Genomic DNA, 22,816 nt, shown 5'->3' on the forward strand with positions numbered 1-22,816 from the left:
AACCATTCATCTCAACTCCAACTCAGCCACGTCTTATTCTGTCACACCCCGCAACCTCAATGCATGTCTGCACGCCGGCATGCAGGTTAAAAGGATTTAATCGCATTTTAAGCATTATAAGCAAAACCAATTGAAACGCGGCTCAGAAGGCAATGACAAAAGTCACGCAAGCGCATCAACGAGGACGCGAACGATGCAATCCGAGAGCTCAACTAGGCGGGCCGAAAGCCGAAAGACAATTACAATTTACGTGGCAATATGATGTTCTAGTTAACCTATTTTTAGTACCAGGTTTAGACGAATGGCGAAACAGTAGTAAGGGCTAGATAGTAGAGGGAGTTTGTTCTAATGTTTGCAATAATCGTAGCGGGCCACCGTTCGCAAGCGTACGGCGCCGTACGGGCGGGTAAGCGCGATCGGACAGTGTGGCCGCGAACGTTTGCTTCAGAATTTAGTCGATATATTCGTGGGGAGGGAAATGGAAGCGCAACGTTCGCGTTACTGCTGTTGGTAGGTAGTAGATGTAGGTTTATTTTCTTTGCTAAAGAGAAAACGTTTGATTTTGTTATACCGTACTCGATTCCGTAGCGCCGGTGGGGAAAAGTGTGTTATTTTTACAAATAAACATTATCAATGTTGCTATACTAAAGAAATTTTGTTTGTTCTTTTCTTTTTTTTTGTGATCTTCGGCTATGTGTCCTGTGGGGCCTATCGCTGTTCCAGTTGTAGGTCCACCTACGACCCAGCTTATTGGTCTGCTTCCAATTCCAAACGAAAACTCTATTTATCATCATTTTCTTCATCCCTTCCCGTGTGTTTGGACAGATGCTTATCGATTACATTCCACCTCAATTCTGAGATTTTCGAGATGAATTCAACAAGATTATCTGCCATGACACACGAGAAGATATGAGATGGGAAGCCGGATAGGGAGCTAAAATTATTGGAGCCTACAAAAAATCGAGATTAATGTTTCTTTTATGCTAATCTTCTTCTTCTTCTTCTTTTTGTCACATTCATTCACGAATATCATATCGTTATCATATTAGGAGTCACGAAACATCTTGGGTGTTAAGGCGGATCAACAGATCAGATAATGAGACGCATTGATTCAGCTAAATCCTGCCTCCATAACCTCAGACGATTGCAGAAGACATCGATGGTTCTCGACGGACAAGGAGGAGTGGAGAGATGTGTATGCCGCATTCAAAGATCGAAGCATGAGCCAACTATTACAGAGTAGAGGTCCTGGCCACGCCGCAACTAAACCGTAGATGCCCCAAGAGCCAAGAAGTTACGATCAAAAATCAAAACTTTCAACCCAAATATTAAACACAACGCTTCCTATTTTTGGTTAGTATTTTTCACTTTTATTACCAGCAGCTCTCGATCGCGCTCTCGTCGAGTTCCAGCCGGGCTTAGCAACAGGTTTTGTATCTCGCATCGGTCCCACACCGAGGCGGGACGCAGTGCTTTTGGTTTTTCGATTTCAAATTTCACTCAATGTTACGCTTACGTAGGTTTACACGATTTGATTAACGCGCTTGTCGGAATATGTTGGTCCTACCCTAACAATATGCTGAAGACGATAATGGTTTGTCTGTATGTAAGAGGATTTATTATGCACACGCTGACCTATCGTGAACCCTACACCCCGTCGATTCGAGGCGCCACCCACCCGTTGGGCAGAGAACGGGCAATCCTTCAGACTAAAAATGTCACACGCGTGCGAAATTTTAAACATGTGTTTCCGTAGGAAGTAAGAATTTTAGATTAGATTAGGCAAAACTAGATTGGCACTGATTTTTAGAACACCAATGTTCACAGAGTTCGCATGTTGCGATGCGATGCAAAACGTACGATAAACAGTGTTGCTGTATTTCGTTTGTAAATGACAGTTCCGTTTTAAGTCCAATTGCTGCTTTACCCTGCATTATCCATGTAACCACACGCGTTTAAGTATCTGCCTCCGTGTTTGACAGTTAATTCGTTATCGTTTGCGTTTTCTTTGACCCCGTCTTTTGGCCTGCTGTTCGACAAATGTTCCAAGATATGTTGGACTATGCATGACTATGTAGATTTTCTTTTGATTAGTTGAATTCTATTTGGAACGAATTTATCTATGCTAGATGATTTGGGTGTGTGGTTAGAGTTTCATGATGAATTCGCTAAGTACTTCTCCCCTCCTCACTAATGTAACGCGTTATTTGCGATGAAAAATGCTATATCCAAATTTTACTCATCTTTTATTCCCTCTCCATGCTTAATGCTTAACCCCCCTATATTACACACTCCTGCTACGGTAAGAACCAGAAGAAACCTTCGAGTGTGTGTATGAATGTTGAATAGGCTAATATGAGGGGGGGGGGGGAACTGTGTGTATTTTTGTTATGTGTTATCAGCTATGGATAAAAGATTCAATTCAAAAAAGTGGTGTAAGTTATATCATTCGATTAGTAAGATTTCTTTTCCCTACCCCTCCTGCTCGGTGCTACCCTACAACTTGTAACTGGAAAACGATATCGTTAAAGCTTCGATTTACTTTAATATTACGTTAATATTATGAAATACATTTGTTCGGAAGCAAGGTAAGAGGCTCTTGAACGAGCGTAAACGGAACGAGCACGAAGGAAAAGAACGTTAAGCCCAGGCGGATTAAATAATGAAGGGGTAGAATATTAAATTCGTTACAGGTGAGTATTAGGACGAGTTAGACGAACAATTTGCTGCAACAACACTTGCAACGCAGACACATTCTAACAGCGTTGAACCCGTTGATGTAAGGGTTAAAACCAAGGGTATACTATATGCTGCATGGCCACAAATAATGTTAATGTGCGCTTTTTAACCTAATGAGCTTTCTTAGCTGTTGCGTGGCCTCAGTAGACTGTTTGTGATAAGATTTAAAACAAAAAAAAAACTCCTTATTAACAGATATTTCACTTTTGCCTACTATACGTCTAACGCGTGTAAAGTACGATTATCCGACCGACCCAACGAAGTAAGGTTGGCGTGGGAAGGTGAAAAACGAAACAATATAGAATCTACAACAAATGTAAATAACTAAAAAAAAATGTTTAAATTAAACGAAAAAGAAGATCAAACGAAACAACAATCTTAACTATTACGTAGACGTTAGACGTGTTTAGAAGCTAGCATTTGTGTAATGCGGTTTTAAAACGATGGCGCGCCCTTGGCCGGTGGCGCGCCCGGCAGGCACTAAGTTTGCGCCTTGCCGTACGTGCCGGCGGGCGGGCGATAGACGGCCGGCAGCGACAGCACCTGCGGCATGTTAAACGCGTACTTGCGCGTGCCCACGTTCTTCATCGTATTGTCGGACCGGGTGCCTTCACTAAAAAAGAAGAAAGAAAACAATCAATTAAAAGGACCTCACAGCTAGTACGTCAGTTGGGCCGGAAAATGTCATGAGCGTCACGAGATTTTCAGCAAGCGAAAACAATGAACGTATCCGCGGTAGTTTGGTTGCTGATACTCAATGAAAGTGCGTCATGACATGCCGAATGCGACGTGCGAGTGCTTGAGTCAACCGTCTATACTTTGGCTCACAGGCTAAGCTTAATGCCGACACAAGCATAATCATGACTTTTTCTGGCTGTGAACTGTGCTGCCAATTGCCACTGTGTCAGTCACCAACACTCATGACTGAAGCGAAGCTCAAATCAGCTCACGTACACAACTGAGATGATCAGAGGTGAGACTCAAACATTCGGTGGACCAATCACATGCTTGATGACATTTTGTTTAGCACTCAACTCTTGGTCACTCACTTGGTCACGAAATGTTCTGTCGGTGATTATCACGAATAATGTAATGTACTTGGCTTGTGGTTTCAATGTCACAAATTCAAAAATGTCACAAAGCATGCATTGATCACACCAATCATTTTGAGTATCACTCCTGATTATCAATGCTGAGTACTAGACGCTGACATGGCATTTGTTTCAGTCAGATTTGTTTATGACATTGATAGTGACATTTTGCAGCACTGGTTGGGACCCCCTTCCTACCTGCGCATCGTGTTGAGCACGTTCTGGGCATTCCCGGCGGACAGATGGAACTCCTGCTGCAGCACGCGGCACTGCTCGAGCGTGACCGCCATCGACGTGCGGTCCTTCGCACTCTTGCACGACGTAAAGCGCAGCCCCTGCACCGCCCGCGTCACCTCCTCCGCCAGCTGCAGGATGGCGTAGTTTTTCGAGCCGTTCGCGCGCAGCTCGCCCTCCAGGTCGGCCAGAAACTTCACCACCGTGTGCTCCGGCACGAGCAGCTCCTTCTGCGGCGTGGTGTACGCGCCCACCTTCGTCGGCGTGTCCTGGCTGGCCGAGCAGTGCGGGTTGACGAAGTTGAACGGCACCTTCCGGTAGCGGCTGTGGTACTGCTTCAGCCGGTCGTAGTTGTCCCAGTTCGAGCGGTGCTGCTCGCGCGTAAAGCCGAGCGTCTCCGCCACCGTCGCCTTCTCGTTGATGCCGATGTTGAAGAAAACGGGCGTGACGCGGAAGCTGACCGCCTCCTTCGTCGGCAGATGGCAGAAGACCGACTCGGGGACGGGCAGCAGGACGCGCAGCGCCTGCCGGGAGCCGGCCACCCGCGGCACCGGTATCGCACCCTTCGTGTCCCGGTGCAGGTTGCTGCGCACGAGCGTAAAGCCGACGGTGGCGAGATCCTCCACCGCCACGCTCATGTCGCCCCACATGTCCGTCTCGTTGCCGTACAGCGACAGCAGCCCCTCGAAGTAGGCGAGCGGGCCGAGGTGCACCAGCACGCTGATGAAGTTCTCCGTCACGTTCTGGCCCCACAGCTTCGCCATCAGCCCGGCGACCAGGGAGGTGAGCGCCTGGGAGAAGCACACGTCCCGCCGGTACATGATCGCGAGCGTGGCGCTCGTTTTGCGCATGTCCTGCTGCAGCCGCTGGACCGAGTGCATGAGGCGGGCCGTCTTCAGCAGCCCGTCCATCGCCTGCCGCAGCTTCTTCATCGAGGGCCGCAGCTCCAGCGCCCAGTCGGTGGTCGCCGACAGGTCCAGCCCGTCCGTGAACTTGTTGCCCTTCTTCACCTTGCGCGCCACCTCGCCGACCGCTTGCGTGAGCGCCAGATTTAGCTCCTTGCTCGTGCTGAGGGACGGTGGTGCGGTCGCTTTCATCTCGATGCCGCACAGCGCCACATCGCTAATGGTTGCGGGCGTCGGTGGCGTCTGCTCCTCCTGTGCTGGGTCCGCTTCCCTGCCCGCCGCCGGCTTACTTACACTTTCGGCTGCTCCTGCGGCCTGCGGCAGCGAAAGCGGCTGACTGGTGACCACGTACGTCTGCAGCGTCTCGATGCTGGTCGGGCGCTGCAGCGTGCCGAGCGTGGAGCCCTTGGGGGCGCGCAAACGCACCGCCGGGCTGCCGCACCGGCCGCACAGGAACTTCACCTTCGACACGAGACACATCACGCTCGCCTCGATGTTGAGCTGCGTCAGGTCGAGCGGTTCCGGTTCCTCCGTCGGCCGGTAGTAGTTGGCCGACGGGCTCGAGCTCATCACCTTCGTGTCGAGAAAGGCCCCGTTGTGGCCGAGCACGATGGCCGTGTTCTCGATCAGGTAGCCCTGCTCGTCGTACACGTTCGAGAGCAGCTCGTTCTTGTTCTCGAGCAGCTGGTTCGCCGTCAGCGTGGAGGAGCCCATGTTTGGCAGGCTGGCGAGCTGCGGCGGCGGCTCGCTGCCGGCTGCCGGCTTCATCGCGGGCACGGTCGGTGGCACGTGGCTGAGCGTCACCTCGCCGTTGATGTCGAAATGCGTTTCGCTGAACGTGACTGCACCGCCGCCGCCGGTGGACAGTTTGTTCGCCTTAGACGTGGACGGTTGCTCGGTGGGCAGATAGCACGGGCTCGGCAGCGTGTAGGGCGCCGCCGCCTGGCTGCCGTGGCCGGACTGCTCCCCTTCCGCTCCGTCCTGCTGCAGCTGACTGAAGCTGCTCTGGATGGTCGCGATGGTGTCGCTCAGGTCGAGCGACGGCGGGGATGGCACCACCGGCGGCTTGGCCCTCGGCACGGCGAGCGTGCCGGATTTGGAGGTGCGTACCTGCGGCCACAGGTCGGGCGCCGGCCCCATCGGCGTGGAGAAGTCTTCCAGCTCGGGCGATTTTAGATCGAGCGCACCGAGCTGTTGCGTAATTTTCTTGAACGGCGACATGGCCGTCACCGTCAGGCTGTTAGTTGTCAGCGAGCCACCACCACCGCCACCATCCCGACCACCGGTGTCTCCTGGTTCAGCACCACCGCCCGCCGTCGCATCGTCGATGATGCGGTGCCGCTCGATGAACGCAAACGCTTCCTCCACCAGGCTAGGCTCCCAGATGTTCAGCAGTGCGCGCGTCTTCGTCATCATCTCGTTGCACAGCGGCAGCATGCCCTTCGGGTTTTTCGACTTGGCCAGGTAGAGCAGCTGGGACATGATCTCCACGATCTCCTTGCGCAGCTGCTTGATCGCCTGCACCGCATCGTTCGCGGCCGCCACCTTGTGCTGGCCCTCGCTCTTCGACGGCGAGTCCTTGATCTGGTGCAGCAGCTTGATCAGCCCGCCCGTCTTCGTTTTGCCCGAGTGGCGCGTGAACGCACCGACCGTCACGACGTCCAGGATGCCGGCCCGCTTGAGCGTGTCGTTGTGGGCCCACATGCGCTGCAGGTGCAGGTTGACCGGCGCAAACTCGAGCGTCTCGTCCCCTTTGCGGCAGCTCGGCTTGAACGAGCGGCCGCGCTGCTGCTGCTGGTGCAGGTGCTGCTTCGCCTGCGAGTAGTCCTTCAGCAGCTTCAGGTGCTTGTCGAGCAGCTCCATCTGCCGCTGGCGCCATTCGCCCCCGAGCTCGCCCATGCCCGAGATCTCCTGCAGCAGCTCCTTCTCGCGCGCGATCCACACGGACAGCAGCTGCTGCGGGATGATGTAGCACAGGTAGCTTTCGAGCATTACCTCCAGCACGCTGATGTCGCCGCCGAGCCCGGAATGCAGCCGGTAGGTGTGGATCTGGGGAAAACAAAAAGAAGCGCCACGTCAGCAAGGTAATGGGCGGGGACGCACCATGAGAGCATCCACTTACGCTAGGGTTCGTAAAGACCAGCCCAATCTTTGACGGTGGCGGTATGAACAGCTTGATGCCCAGCTTTGGCGGTAGCGATTGGGACCGTCGATGGCCCAGCTGTTGCTGTTGCTGGTATTGTTCATGCTGGAGTTGGTACTGCTGCTGCTGCAGCTGCTGCTGAAGGAGCTCCTGCGCCTCGGTGCTAGCGAACAGGCCCGACTTTAGCGGCGACCGGGGATTGTTGCGCCGCTCCATGTCCGGCGTGCAGGTCGCGATCGTCAGAAAGCCCGCATTCTCGCCACAAGCCTGGGTGCGCAGCGGTATCCGCAACCGGGACGTGTCCGCTATCACGCCGAGCGATATCTCGGCCCACCCGATCGGAACGGCCGTCTGCGTCACCTTCTCGCGCACGTCGTACGCCGTGAAGCGTATCAGCGACTCGCTGTGCAGCCCGTCGCACGTGCGGAACGCGATGGTGCAGATGAACTGGGGGTTGGAGCTGCGCTCGATCACCTCCGTCCGACCGTACTTGATCCAGCCGGACGACCGGTTGTTGGACGTGACCTGCACCACGACCGACGGGTTCGGCGGCTTGCCGTTGCCGTCGCACAGCAAGTTGTCGCACGAGATGACCGACTCGCAGATGGGGATTTCGTTCAAATCTGTAACGGGCGACAGGTCGGGTGATTAGTAGGGATGTCTGCACGAGCTGTTATGATTGCAAATCCACCACAGAATGATTGTAATGCGCCGCAAATGATTTGAAACCATCTAACTAATGATTGAACGGTTCCTTCTTCAGGGTTAGTCCATTCAACACTCTCTATTCTATTTCGAGTACGCTTTTGCTTTCAATACCAGAATTAGAATTAGTTCCGAAATTAGAATCATTTCTTGAAATCAAAAAAGAAGTTTTAGACGCGAATTCAATCCGTCAATCTCCATGAGAATGGATCGTTTACAAGTTTAGTTTGGATTCTTTGAGGCTCCAAATCATTGGACCCAAAAGGCTATTCTAATGGAGATGCCGAAACTGATTCCGATTTCAAAGCCGATTCTGATTACGCGGCCAATTTCAATTTCGGAGCCGATTCCGAAACCGATTTTGATTCTGATCGATTCCAGAAACTGAAGCAGGACCTACTATCCACAATCGATTCCAGAAAACTTTGAAGCTAGCTGGAATCGATTCCGACGAAAACTTAATTTTTCCCATCACTAATCCATTGCATTTTATAAATAAAAAATAACATTTTCATATGACTATGACTTACACATGCCGTTAATATAAACATAACAATGTACTCGAAAAACATGATTTGATGCATTTGCACTTGTTAGTAAAACATCACACGAAAAACAAAAACAAAAACGAGAACGAACAAAAATCTAACCTTGTCTATCGTGACGGACCAATTGCTTACCGATCTCTTTCCCCGTCTGCAGCCGCAGCATATCGATGTCGACGTCGTGAATGGTGCCCCGGTTCCGGTCGATCTGCTCGCGCAGATACTTCAGCTGGGCCCGCTTGATGTCGTACTCGGCCAGCCCGATCGCCTGCATCCATTCCAGCCGCTCCTGCTGCGTGTTGGCGGCAAGGCGTTGCCGCAGCCCATCGTTAAACTCTACACAGGAACCAAACAGATACAATTGCAACTGCGCACCTTTGTTTCGCAAACAGCAGAAAGCCTTACCCAAATAGAAGACGTAACCATCGTACTCCTGCTGCTCGTGGTTGGGCGGCGTGATGCATTTGTACTTTTCCAGCACGATGCAGCCCTGCGGCTCCGAGAACGGGTCGGTGTTTTTGAAGTAAAACAGCAGATTGCCCCGCAGCCTGCACCATCGCTCGAGGCTTACTGTCCGTGTCCGTCCGAGTTGACAAAAGTTGACGCCAAGGGCGGGTTAGCGTTTTAGTACAAAAGGAAACGAATTAAAACGCCATTTGCAAACCGTGATTAATCGTTTGGCCGGAGAAATATTGTCCAAATGTTATTTGTAAACAGTTTTCCCATTCATAATCTATCGCTCTCTCTCTCTCTATCTTTCTTGCTCCAAATTAACTACTGTGTGAATTTGATTGGGTTTGTTAACAATAAAAATACCAAGCGAAGCAACCGATTTGCAAAATACAGAGAAAAAAGGTGTTTCCACAATTTTTCTTTTTTTGTGTTAGTTTGTCACACACTAAGAATAACCAACCTACATAAGTGTCAGTCAGGGCAAGGGATTGGCGGGGGGCCCAACAGCTGAACGGGTTTTGGGACAAGGGAGGTTTGTTTTTAGTAACGGGGACAGAGCAGGATAGAGGCGATGAAACATTAATGGGTGTGCTGGTGAGATTGGCTTCATTTCAGAACAGAACAGAAAAGAAAAACAAAACAAAACAAACAAAACGAACCTTGACTCGATGCGCTACCGATGCAACTGAATGGCTTTTGGCGCTTGCCGCGCCCCAGCCGATCGTTCGCGCCCGTTTGGGACTCATCTAGTTGCCAAAACACAAACCACCCACACGCGCGCGCGCACATTCATAATTCCCGTTCACGTGACGTGGGTTTTATAGTGAAACAGTTAAAGAATTTACGTTTATAAATAAAAAGTGTCAAAATTAATTTAACAAACAAAATCCCCACGAGTTAAGGGAGTGATTTCCAGTGAGCGCACCAACATTGAAGCCATCCGTCGACAGTGGTTGAAGGGCCGGTTTCGCGATGCGTTTACGGAAATGAGATGAATCGGAAGAATGGATTGAAATAAAAACAGAGGGGGAAAAAGGAGGATAAATTGAAAAAATGAAACTATTTTAAAAGAAACGGTAGCTATAGAACGAACATCAGCAACGACAACGAAGATGGACAAGATTGGAGCTCCAAGCAACACGCACGAAAGATGTGTAAGGGGTCGTGAGCATTCGGTAAGGTAAGATTGATTTGAAAAGAACAAAACAACAAGAAATGAAATATGGAAACGAAAAAACAAACACTGCAACAGGCGCCGTTGTGGATGCACAGTGACAAAACCCCCCTAGATTAGCACGACGAAACCTCTAACCGTGGATGTGGTGGTGTGTACGGGGATTAACACAGGCGACAATTCCCTCGGACGGAATGAATTTCTAAATTACAGCCCCGCAGAAAGCGTAGGAAATCACTTGCCTTCTGTTTTGCGGAAGAAACCTTCCTGCTTTTCCGTCACGTGCAGCGGCCCTTCCTTTTCAAACTTGTTGCTCGGCTGCGTGGCCAGTGTGATCAGCTCCTGCTTGTTGAACCGCATCCTGGTGGCGGTGGCTGTGGTTTATCCTTTACGTTTACGGAATTGAAAGATGACCGTAATAGAACAGCAAACGGGAAGGCAAATTAGGCCGTTTGGAATGTGTGACGATTGCACGCTTGATGGGCCCCGATTGGCAGGTGTAGTGTGCGTTGCTGTGCCTAAAATGATAAAATGAAACAAACGCATTAGGGTGTTTTGGTTTTCTCTCTCTCCCTCTGTGTTGGATCTAAAATTGTAAAATGCACTTTTTTTGCGCACAGAGCATGGCCAGATCTCCCCCAACAAAAATGTGCACCACACTGAGCGCGGCCTGCATAGAAATGTTTAGGGCGTTTACGGGAGAAAACGAGCAAAGCACAAACCCTCTGTCCCAGGGCAGAAATTGGAAATGTTTGTTTACGCGGCTCGTTACGCAAAGGGTCGGGCGGAGCTTATCTTACGGCCGTAAAGATGCTTCAACAGCTGCAAAGGAGCCCGGGAGTATCAACTCGGAACTCGCCCATCCGTGTGTTGCAGCTTCCCCCACCCTCGCACCCGTTGACCAAACTCCACACTTTCTGTTTCGCACTCTCTCGCTCGCACTCACTCGTTTTAACGCAACGCCTAGCACACGCATAGAAGCAATCGCCCAACACACTAGGTGGTCATCGTGTGACGGGGTGGCAGGGGAAGCTGGCTGTACGTCGGACCAGCTGGCCCGGTTCACTCTTCAGCGCTGGCGGAGACGACGAAGAGATAGCGGATAGTGTCAGTTGGGGGCATCCGGGGGTTACCGCAACCCCACCCCACCCACTGTAACCCATTTACCGGCACTTACCAGGGGTGCGGCGGACCAGGGCGGGGGTCAGTGCGATTCTCCTGCCGCAGCAATTTGTTGCCCGTACCGTCCGACCCGTATCGACTGCTGGCTACATATACATGGGATGTGTATATGTTTTTCCACCAGCTGTCAAAGTGCGCTGAGGCTGCGTTTACACGTCGGCCCGCAAGCGGCCGTGACAGCTGTCGGCCGAATTTTGCAGCAGTTTCGCTGCAGTTGTGTTTATACGGTAGGAATTTAATAAACCTTCAATGGCACGGCCCGGATACGTGCGGGTATGCTTTTCAATTTCAAACTGAAATAACTTCTTCTTCTTCTTCTATTTCTTTCACTTTCTTTCTTTCACTTTATGCGTACACTTCATAGACAGGCCTTTGTTTCAAAGGCCGACTCCGGACGAATCCGACTCCGAACGACTCCGAACAACAACGGACAACTCCGAACAACAAAGGACGACTACGGACAACAGCGGACGACTCCAACTCCGGACAACAACGGACGATTCCGAACGACTCCATGCTGGGCGGACCTACCTTCCGGAGTCGGTTCCGAAATTATCGGAAGTCGGATCGGAGACGACTCCGGATTTTTGCCAACTTTACCCATTACTAGTATGGATAAAGTTGGCAAAAATTTACATCCATCTCTTCATTCGAAAACTCAATCAACAGCATTTAGAAATTATAAAAAAAAACGCAACATTTACTCGAGTAAGCGGAGGGCTGACACGAAGGTTAATTTTTCCATCCCACATTCAACATGTTGGTAAGGGAGTATGGCGGCGCCTGTACTTACCCGCTCGCTCGTGCTACCCTCTTCGACACTTTGCATTATCTTCTCCTCTAACACACACACACACATATCCACTCGTATGCTATTCAGTGAAATTCGAACCATTCCTTGGAATCGCATTCTTTCTTTGCTGGAGCAACCAGTGCCTGTGTGCGCAGCCGCGGGTGCATTGTTGAAGCTTTCACGGCGATCGGGGGCGTGTGTGTGTGTGTTTTTTTTTTTTTAATTTCGTGTGCCAATCGTGCGCGTCTGGCCGGGCCGCTTTCGCCGTGCGTAAATATCCAGTAAGGTGCGCCACAGCGGGCGCAAGTGCGCAAGATTACATGACAACGCGCTGTCACCTGCGTGTGCTGGAAGTTGGTGTCGGTGGGTAGGATTGTGTTATGATTGCCTACTATTATTATTTCGGTGATTTCAAATTCAAACAAATTTCGCTGTGTTTGTGTTTGTGTTTGTGCGCGCGGGCCTGTGTCAACAGAACGCGCTAAGAGAGGGTGCATGTGATTCATGTGCTCTCGATGGTTGGCGCAGCCAGTATTTGCCCCAATGAAAGGAGCTATAAATCATCTACTTCCTCGTAGTGCGTGCTTGCTTGTGTTGTGTTTGGGGCCACACTGGATGAAGTGCATTGGTATGCAAACTAGGGACGGCATGTGTGAGTGAGCAATTGTGTCAATCGCGGAGGGGCGTTAAATTGAACGCGCAGTAGGCGGGCGAGCGGGACGGTGTGTCTGTGTGTTTTTTTTATGTAGAAACATACATGACTCATAAGCCTACTCGTCACTCTCGAGATCGGTGTTGGTTGGTTGGTCTTTCTTCATTCGATTTATTTTTGTAACTGGGTGTTAGTGCGAAATAAATAAATCATGTGCATAGGGCAGTTCATTTTTCTTACGGCGCTTTTTTATGCTAAAGAAACGTGCTCAAATTACGAAAACCAACACACTCTAAGTGCTTAAAGAAAAACATAAACAACTCCCGCTTCAATCAGTGTTGGCGGGCTGTATCCGGGTTCCAGACACGCTAACCTGCTCCACCAATCAACACATCCACATCAAACGTAAATTTTGTAACCAACAGTAATTGTTCTCATCACCAGCAACTTTGGTGTCTTTGTGTGTTTGAAAGTGTCGTAAATCGTGTCTCAGTTGAAGTGAAAAGAGCAAATTCCCTGTACTGCTAACAGACGGCTAGTGCGTGTGTGTGTGTGGGTGTACTCTGTCCGCACTGGACAGCACTTGCAAGGCGTGTTACAGCTAGCAGCACGCGCGGTCCAACCGGTTTCTGCGGCAACGCAACTTGCTGCGACTGCGGAAACTATGCGCACGGGGTCTGGCCTTGCTGGGTTAAGCGAACATCATCACCTTGCTTCTTGGAAGCGCACCTCTGGATGCAATTATTGTGTCGGTAAGTAAGTCGATGCAGGAGAAGATTTCGGTGGTAATTATCTGTTTCGATGCGGTGAGTCTCGAACCTACAGATTAAAAAGAAGCAAGAGGCGTAAATGTGGGGAGTTTACAAAACAGTCCGCAGTAGTGACGATTCCGATCCCACTTCGGCTTTTGTTAGTCCGATTCCGACTCCGTCAAAATCCGAACCACTAGTTCCGCCTAGTGGACTAGACTCCAACCGATTCCGAACGACTCCAAACGACTCCGGAGGACTCCGGGCGTTTCCGGACGATTCCGAACGACTCCGGATAATGCTTGGCGGACCTACCTTCCGCAGTCGGTGCCGAAATTATCGGAGTCTGATCGGAGTCGACTCCTGACTTTTGTCAACTTTACCCATTACTACTCCGAAGTGCACGAAAGGCGACGAGCTTTTCTTTGCTCGCTAAAAAACCGCTCCCCACAACACACACCTGTAGAAAAGCGGTGTAAAGTGTCAGTACAAACATTAGGGGGACACACAAAAAAAAACGATAAAAACGAACACATCATTCACCATTTGGCTGATGGTACAGTTTTTTTACCCTCACACTCTCCCGGCCTGTCTGATATATATTCCTCGACGTTATCACGAGATAAGCGAAGACCAACGAACCGGCCAAGCGGCAGCAGCACAAGTCCAGGGGTCGATATATTACATTACCCCGTCCCGGGGGCACATGCGTTCCATCGATAACTTAATAATGCTGATTTTGGTGGCTTCAACGAAACTGCTGGTGGATTCCACACACGCGGGCGATAATTGGAATGACGTGATGGGCATTTCGTGTGATTGATTTCCAAGAAATTACACTGTTACTCTTTAGGCTGAAGTATATAAGTAGTTGAAAAGAAAATGCATTTCCCGTGAACATCCATTTGAAATGAGCACATGACAATCGCTCCAAACTAACGTTATCCTTTCTCAATTTGGTTGTTCTCAATATAAGAAAAAAAATGAATCAAGTTATTCAAAACATTTAATTATAATGACTGTTTGCAAAATTTAAAGTTCGAAGTCGATTCTGATTTCAGAACCAATTCTGAATCCGAAACCGGTTCAGATTCTGGAGCCGATTTCGATTCAGAAGCCGATTCTGATTCCGGAGCCGATTTTGATTCCGGTTCCGATTCTGGAGCTCCAGAATCGAAATCGCCCTGGAAATCGAAATTTGCTCTGGTAAACGGAATCAGAATTGACTCTAGAATCGGAATTAGCTCCGGAATGAGGACAAGTTCTTCAATAGAAATAATAAGTTCAGAATCGACATCAGTCTGGGAATCTCCATGAGAAAGGATCTATTCTTCTGAAGTGACTAAACCTACTCCGATCTCGAACTCAATTCCGATTTCGGAGTCATTTTCGATTCCGGAGCCATTTCCAATTCCGGAACCACTCCCGGAGCCGATTCTGGAATCAATTCCGGAAACTTAATTCGGACCTACTACCCGGAATCGACCCCAGAAAACTTCGGAGCTAGCCGGAATCAATTCCGACGAAAACTTCATTTTTCCCATCACTAGTTCAGACCTAGTTAATCTTCTTATACAGTTTAATTGTTTGTACAAAAGCAACCAAACGGCAGTTCGTTGTTTGTTTTATGCTCATTTTGTCTTTTGCTTACTTTCCCTGATTTGATTGCTGTATCATTCCCAGCGAAAGAGGTTATGTGCAGCTTGTACACACATACCCACACCAATCTTGATACATGATAAGCAGTTGCCACAATAAACCGTTACGCATTGGAAGAGTTTTCTGCTCTGCTTGTTTGAAAGCCTTGCAGAACCTTGCATCGACTCAGCAGGCGTCATATTCCACTAGCACGTAGATACATACGCACACACACATGAACAGCTCCATTTTATGCCCTTTTTACACATTCATTTCCTCTGACTCATCCCATCCACAGCGTTACGGCTTATCGTGCCCCGACCCATGCGCCGCTGCGAAATGTGGCGGATGGAAGTGTGTGCAGCGTTCTTACTCATTGCTTTTGTTTCTCTTTCCCTGCTGTTGTAGATCATCGTGCGCTGGCTGGCATTAGCGATGAATAACTTGAGCGGAGATAAACCCCAGCAAACGCCGGTACCGCAGCCGCGGCCGCGCCAGCACGTCGAATCGAATGCGCAGCAAGAAGCGACGCAGTACGTAAACGTTGCGCTAGAGCCGATTCCTGCGTCGCCACAACCGCCAGCCACGAATCACACACCGGTGCCGGCCCCTCGGCAGCGCACCAAGATAGTGCTGGTGGAGGAAGAGCCGAGCCCGAGCGGCGGCGCCGCCGCCGCCGCCACGCCGAGCGCTGACGACGACCACCACCACCACCACCGGCAGGACGAACGTTATCAGAATGTGGTGATCGTGCGGCCAGCCCCACCGAGTCCGGCGCAGGGCGGGGCGGGAAGCAACCGGGCGACTGTTGCTGCTCCTCCTGCTGCTTCTCCTGCTGCGAGTGAGACGACGAACCTTCGGGGCAGCTTGAGCGAGCTGAAGATACACAACGAGCTGTGGGAACCGGCGGCGGCTGCCAATAAGCAGGGCGAGGAGGATCCTGGCCCCACGGTGGGCGGGGAGGGCGGCAAGTACAAGACGCTGTCGCCGGGCGATCTGTTCAAAACGATCGGCACCGCGTCCCGCATGCTGACCGAGTCGATCGGCGAGCGGGTCGCGCACAAGACGAAGAAGGTGGCCCATCGGCTGGAGGGCTGGAGCCAGGAGGCGCGCCAGAGCGCGGCCGGCAAGCTGCTGGGCAAGAGCGCCAGCCAGGCATCGGTGGGAGGCGGCGGCAAGTCGGAGCAGCGCGCCGCAGAGGGAAAGGACGACTCGCCCCGAGAAAGCAAAGGCGAAACGAGCGCGAAGGGGACGGCGCCGCGGCCACACTCACTCACCTCGCCGGACGTGATGCGCAAGATACGGTTCGACAGTCCGCTGGCGCTGAACAATGCGGAAGCCCAGCAGGCGACTTACGACACGCCGAAGAAGAGCAACAAACCGACCAATCTGTTCCGGTCGCCCGGTTCGCCGGCCACGTCCACCGCTCCGTCGTCCCGCGGAGGCAGCAGTGTGCACGTGAGCAGCAGCAGCAGCCTCGCCTCGTCGGAGGGAGGTGAGCCCGGCCGGCCCACCGGTCGGTTCCAGCGCAACGTGCCAGCAAGCCAGAGCCTGTACAGCCACGTGGTGCCGAAGCGGGATCGAGCACCGTGCGCGAACGATCATTCGCCCGCGCCGGGCCCGCTGGCGCGCACCAGCAAGAACAAGAGCGAATCGAACCTGTACGAATCGATCTTCTACGTCGGTCCGCCGGCAGCAGCGGCGGATAGTAGCGGTGGAGGGACGAGCGACGGCATTTACGGCAAGCTGAACATCATTCCGCGCCCAGCGATTTCCAGCTCGAGCAGCAGCCTGTCGGGCGGCGGTGTTGGTGGCGGCTCGCTGCAGCACGAGGAAGTGGACGGCGGGGCCGGCTCGGAGGAGGACAACACGGTGCACGAGCTGAACCAAGGCGAGTCCCGGTCGGGCGGTGTGCGCGTGCGCGACAAAGCGTCGACCAACAAACCGTCGGCGTCGGCCAAGTCGTCCCCCACCTCGGCACGCACCGGTGGCGGCGGCGCCCTGCGACGCATCTTTTCCCGCCGTCTGTCCGTGGGCGAGGAGCAGGCGCAGCATCAGCAGCAAAACTTGCGCTCCGACTCGTGGAACTTTTACGACGTGACGGCCGCCTGCTCGTCGTCGCCTGCCACCGATCGGCGCGACGCTGACGGCGAGGAGTACGAGGCACTGGTGGACGAGGAGGAGGAGGAGGAGGAAGCGTTGAGTGTGTCGCAGATCAGCACGCCGGAACCGTTCTACGAGAACAGCGAGCTGCCGTCCGCGGTGCCACTTGCGGAACAGCTGGCCAAGCGACGAACCCCGCACGATCTGCTGCAGCCGGTACCGATCGGCGAGCTGGACGTGCAGCTCCGCCACGACTACGACGAGGTGTCGATAGCGGACATTATCGACGAGTTCGATCCGCTGGCGAGCGGCACGACGGCGGTGGTGAGCGTGGGGGCGGCACTGGAAGCGATCATCGAGCAGGACGGCTCGGAAGGGGCACCACCGGGCGGCAACCTGGCCCTGATCGAGAACCTGCTCGGCGAGGAATCGTACAGCCGGATGCCGAAGCGTGTGTCGCGGGACGGCCCCCCGGAACGGTGCCCGCGCCCGCCGCAACGGTCGGACTCGCTGTTCATCTCGGGCACGGCATCGTCGGCGGAGACGGGAGCACCGCCACCAGACCGGGCAGTGCCAGCCAAACCGGCGCGCCGAAAGTCCAACCGTCCGTCCAGGCCGGCCGACCAAACCGTCAGCCAGATCATACATCAAAACCTGAACCTGCCGACCGGCAGCGTGGACAATCTGGTGGAGCTGGAGGAGCGGCTGATCGAGCCGCACCTGGCCCGAACCGAGGACGAACCGCCGATCGGTGGTAATGGGGACGAGCAGGTCGATTTGAGCTACTCCCGCGGACCACAAACGAGCTGGTACGTGGAGAGGGAGGGACCGGCCGGCAAGGAGGAGATAGCGATTAACACGAACCATTTCAAGAAGCGGGCGACCGTGGACCCGGTGAACGAGCATCACCCGCAAGGCGGCAGTGCCGGGCGGGATGCGGTGCAGAAAGTGACCAAAACTCCCTTCATGGCGGGTTCGTCGTCTGCCGCCAGCACCGGTACGGTGGCGCCGGCCGAGGAGGGAGACGCACTGATCGACGATGCGCGAGCGTCCTATCTGCCCACCTACTTTGAAGCGATCGGCGGTACGGACCCACTGTTCGAGCGTGGACTTGCCGCAACACCCACCACCACCACCACCACCGCAACCAAGTCACCGAGCGTCGCCACGAAGCTGCTGAACGCGCTCAAGCGCAAGCCAAGCTTCAGCAAGGGCGACTCGGCGTCCTCCTCCGCCACCGGCTCCACCGTCCTTACCACGCTCGAGATGGTGCCGAAGCCGAAGCTAACCGAGCGGCTGATCTCGCACAAGGGCCACGTGCTCAAGTTTCCCTCGGGCAAGATCGCGGACGTGCTGAACGAGCTGGCGCCCCGCTCGGTGGTGCTGCGCGAGCGCATCTTCCAGACGTACCTCGATCCGCAGCAAACCCTGCCGAAGGAGGCGATCCATCTGCGGCACATCCTCTCGGTGCAGAGCATCCTGCAGCACAAGTTCGCGGGCGAGGGCCGGCTCGATCTGCACTGCTTCGAGGTGGTGCTCGGCGTGCCGAAGGGGGCCGGCTCGGCCGGGTCGGCCGGTGGCGGTGCCGGCTCGTCCGCCCTGGCCGCGGCCTCCATGTCGACGCATCCGGATCTGCTGATCACGAGCGGCACGAGCGGTAATGTGAAGCTGACGCGCCAATCGTACATGTTCGGCACGCACAAGCGGTCGGATCGGAACCTGTGGATGGCGAAGATACTGCAGTCGGTGACGGACGTGTTCGGCGGGGAGGGCGAGCTGCTGCGGGAGTTTTTGCGCGCCGGCTGGTGCTACGTGAAGAAGTCCGTGTCGGCTGGGTGGGCCGGCGCGTGGTTGCTGCTGGCGAAGCGGCGGCTCTATCTGTACAGCTTCAACGAGCACCGGCTGGAGGAGCTGGACCTGCGCAAGGCGCGCTGCATCGGGGTGGTGGAGAACGAGCCGGCGACGATCGGCAACCTGTACGTGGAGGGCGGGCCCAGCCTGTTCATCGACTGTCCGCCGTACACGACGCTGTACTTCGTGATGGGGTCGCCGCGCGAAACGCACATCTGGCTGAAGGTGATCCGGCAGGTGGCGCACAAGAACGGGCCGACGCTGCACAGCCAGCAGCTGACGCGGGGCGACGTGCCGGTGCTGATCGACAAGTGCATCAACTTTATCTACGCGCACGGCTCGATGTCGGAGGGCATCTACCGGAAGTCGGGCTCGCAGTCGGCGGTGGTGCGCATCCTGCAGCTGTTCAACGAGGACGCGTTCAGCGTGCAGCTGACGCGCAACGACTACAACGAGTACGATGTGGCGGGCGCGCTGAAGAAGTTCGTCCGCGAGCTGCCGGGGTCGTTCTTCGGCAGCTATGCCGCCTCGTTCGTGGCGATCGGGTCGCTGAGCGGGTCGGCCGATGGGCAGCAGCTGAAGATTGAGTCGTACCGGCAGCTGCTGGAACGGTTGCCGCGGCTCGAGTACTGCACGCTGAAGAAGCTGCTCGGGCATCTGGCGTTCATTGCGTCGCTGGAGGCGCACAACCGGATGGGCGTGCCGAACCTGGCGATGATCTGGGGCTCGGTGCTGCTGGCGAACGCGAGCCAGAACACGGTGCAGGAGGGCCGGGGCGGCTACCATCAGCAGGACGCGGACGTGGTGGCCGATCTGATCCGGCTGTACAGCAGCCTGTTCCCGGTGGACGCCGACGAGCTGTACAAGGAGCAGCTGATGCTGTCGGTGCTGAAGAAGTACCACGCGGCGGCCGAGAACCTGTCCGACGCGGTGAAGCATTCCGGCGACCTGAAGGTGTGGATCACGATCGACTGTGACAGCCCGCCGGAGGACGAGTCGTTGCGCGTGGTCGGAAGGAATAGCGTCGGCCGGGAGGTGAGTGTGTGCGGTTGAAACATGGATCGGGGTCCCTCTCGATTGCATCGTCTGTTAAACGCTTCGTTTTTCTCTACCGCTAGGATAAAGCACAAGTAAACGTGGACGTAACGCCGACCAAAACGGCGGCAGACATCTGCAAGGAGCTGGCAGCCAAAACCAAACATCCCTGGTACAAGCTGACACTGTACGAGGTCATCGCAAACGATGCGCTGATCCGGCCGATTCACTACAGCGAGAAGGTTCTGGAGATTGTGGTTCGGTATGTTTTGTGTGTGTGTGTGTGTGTGTGTGTAGTTCGTTGTAGTGATGGGAAAAATGAAGCTTTTGTCGGAATCAATACCGGCTAGCTCCAAAGTTTTCTAAAATCGAATGAGGATAGCAGGTCCGGAATCTGTTTTCGGAAACTGAATTGGTTCTGGAATCGGCTCAGGAATTAGAATCGACTCAGGAATCGGAATCGGCTCAGGAATTGGAATCGGCTCAGGAATCGGAATCGGCCCAGGAATCGGAATCGGCTTCGGAATCGGTTCTGGAATCGTAATTGGATTTCGGAGTTGGCTCCGGAATCGATGTCGGCTCCGAAATCGGGAACGAAATCGGCTCCGAAAAATTCTCAAAAAATAAAAAAAAATCAAAAAAGATCAAAAATTCTCAAGCTAGACCAGACCACTGGATAGACAATCTTTTTGAGCATCGAATTTGGTGCGTTACCTTCCAACCGTTATTTGGTAACCTTTTGCTAAGCTTACATCCACGCAATGGTAACATTTCTTTCTATGGGAAATGCGACAACAGCTTAGTTTTGAGTGTTTTGAGCAGTAAGGAAAGGACGAAAAACTTTATTGCATTTTTGTCATATTTTTTGAGGTTTTAAAAGCATTCCAGAACATTTCTTTAACAAAACAAATATAACACAAATCGATTTGTTTCTCGTACTAAAACTATGTTTTTGCGACAAGCAGTAACAAGTGATCGTACACATTTTGCTCACCAAATTCCCGTTCCATTCCCATTCCAGCTGGACGTACTGGGACGAGTCGGATCGCAAAAACAACTACCTGACGCTGAAGCCAACGACCACGCTGAACGATGTGTACCGAACCATCCAGAAGGCGCCGGTCCTGACGCCCACGATGGAGCTGAAGTTTGCCGAGCGCAAGACCAAGTCGCTGCGCAACTACCAGCTGCAGCTGATCGGGCGCGGGCTGGTCGTGCTGAAAAAGATGGAAAAGAAGGACAAGGGCTTCGAGGAGGTGCTGAAGATCGATCTCGCCCAGATGACCGCGTACATCGGGTGCGAACCGAAGCGTGACTGCTCCAGCCTCCGATGGGCCATCACGCTGGTGGACCATGGTTTCAAGAAGAGGTACGTCAGCGGAAAGGGGCGTTTTCTGTGCTTTGTGATCTATTAATGGAAATTAATGGCAAACATTATTCTTTTCTTACAGAACGCGTGATTCACCCTTCATCGGGCACGTGTTTGGCGGGTTCGATTTCGCCAGCCAAATACTGTGGTACTCCAGCATTCTTTACAGTCAGTATAAGGACGACATTCTGCCGAGCGGGGATCTGTTTTTCTAACCCCGCCCATGATCGAGAAAATTCCTTAAGCAACTAAGCAGTAATGGCAGTGGTTTTGTTGATGCCATAAAACCTACCAATTCCACCAACCAAGCGAAGCAGAAAAGCTGCTAGAGCAAATAGCATTCGTTAACGTTTTTATTTTAAAGTAATATGTTGTGTTTTAGAGAAATATTAGATTTTTTATAGCGTGCGTTTTCGAAAGGGGTAGGGGAAGGGTTTAAGTGTATGTAGTTTAACACGCCAACGAACGAAACAACTCGCGTGTTTCATGTGATCGCAGGAATGCGGAATTGAGCCATATATAATAACGTTCATTCCAAACCTTACGGGCCCAGAGGGTGGCTACCCGTTTGTGTGTGTGTGTGTGCTTCCTGGACCTAAACTTTATTGTGACATATGCTGTTGTGTAAGATTGAACGAATATAGTATGTGAATAAAAAATCGGGAATCGATTCGGAACATGAAATCGTTTCGCAAAAAATAAGATGCGTTTTGTGCACATCCTTTACATTTCACAAAAAAATCAGCACGCAAGGCGAACGGAAAAAAAAATCAAAGAAACTGTTCTTGATTGTTATTTTTAATCCTCCTGAATAACTATAATTTAAAAAGATACACCCCAATACATTGTATCATCATCAGAACGACTGTACATCATGTGCATGGAGCTTCCAGAAACTACTTAATTACTTACTTGTCCGGTACAACAACGGCTTTGCGGTCTTGGCCTGTCTTAGGAGTGTCCGAAACCGCACACGGTCTTGCGCCTTTGTCTGCCAGTCCGTTATTCCGGCCTAAACGGCGGACGCTTCCACGCCATCCTGCCACCTCAATTTGGGCCTACCACGCCTCCTCTGTCCTTGGGGACGGCCTAACAAAACTTTACCGGAGCCTGGCGAGATTGAAACGCTGCACGACAGCGAGGTCGCCGTACATCTCGTATAGCTCGTCGTTCTAACGGCTGCTCTTTTGTCTTTCCATCTTCATCTTCCTCTCAAACGCGGCTAGGAGGGTTTCATTCGGCTAATACCACAAAATATACGAAAATTGCATCTGTGTTCGTGAAATTCCATTAATGTTCTTTCTTTCTTTAAAATCTGTAATTTGTTTAATTGAAATCCTTATATATTTTATGATATGAAACCAAATTTTAAATCCATACATCCATCAATGAATGATGGGCACCCGGGTAGCCCGGTTGTGTGGAATTAGATTTTTCTTCGTTTGCCAGTGACAG

The 22,816-nt window shown here is 52.5% G+C and overlaps 2 protein-coding genes across 10 annotated transcripts; one reads left to right on the top strand and one right to left on the bottom strand.

The window, feature by feature from the left end:
- Positions 1 to 1,347: 1,347 nt before the first annotated feature.
- Positions 1,348 to 11,314, bottom strand: LOC3289620 (inositol polyphosphate-4-phosphatase type I A). 5 transcript variants are annotated; one of them, XM_061644298.1, is made up of 8 exons: positions 11,167 to 11,314; positions 10,232 to 10,507; positions 9,475 to 9,561; positions 8,768 to 8,932; positions 8,498 to 8,698; positions 7,092 to 7,735; positions 4,029 to 7,018; positions 1,348 to 3,352 (listed from the first exon to the last, which is right to left on the bottom strand). In XM_061644298.1, the coding sequence occupies exons 2-8, from the start codon at positions 10,347 to 10,349 to the stop codon at positions 3,220 to 3,222; spliced, it is 4,338 nt and encodes a 1,445-aa protein (XP_061500282.1). In that variant the 5' UTR covers positions 10,350 to 10,507; positions 11,167 to 11,314; the 3' UTR covers positions 1,348 to 3,219. The 5 variants fall into 5 exon arrangements, with proteins under 5 accessions (XP_061500282.1, XP_061500269.1, XP_061500274.1 ...); XM_061644285.1 differs by having other exon boundaries at positions 8,468 to 8,698; XM_061644290.1 differs by lacking the exon at positions 11,167 to 11,314 and adding an exon at positions 10,595 to 11,099 and having other exon boundaries at positions 8,468 to 8,698.
- A 685-nt stretch (positions 11,315 to 11,999) lies between these two features.
- LOC1272143 (uncharacterized) lies at positions 12,000 to 22,068 on the top strand. 5 transcript variants are annotated; one of them, XM_061648490.1, is made up of 6 exons: positions 12,000 to 12,331; positions 13,061 to 13,368; positions 15,412 to 19,992; positions 20,076 to 20,254; positions 21,014 to 21,361; positions 21,444 to 22,068. In XM_061648490.1, the coding sequence occupies exons 3-6, from the start codon at positions 15,439 to 15,441 to the stop codon at positions 21,574 to 21,576; spliced, it is 5,214 nt and encodes a 1,737-aa protein (XP_061504474.1). In that variant the 5' UTR covers positions 12,000 to 12,331; positions 13,061 to 13,368; positions 15,412 to 15,438; the 3' UTR covers positions 21,577 to 22,068. The 5 variants fall into 5 exon arrangements, with proteins under 5 accessions (XP_061504474.1, XP_061504480.1, XP_061504467.1 ...); XM_061648496.1 differs by having other exon boundaries at positions 12,000 to 12,327; positions 13,042 to 13,368; XM_061648483.1 differs by having other exon boundaries at positions 12,000 to 12,327.
- Positions 22,069 to 22,816: the final 748 nt, after the last annotated feature.

The sequence above is a fragment of the Anopheles gambiae genome, chromosome X, assembly GCF_943734735.2.
Source record: "Anopheles gambiae chromosome X, idAnoGambNW_F1_1, whole genome shotgun sequence".
Taxonomy (NCBI): Eukaryota; Metazoa; Arthropoda; class Insecta; order Diptera; family Culicidae; genus Anopheles; species Anopheles gambiae.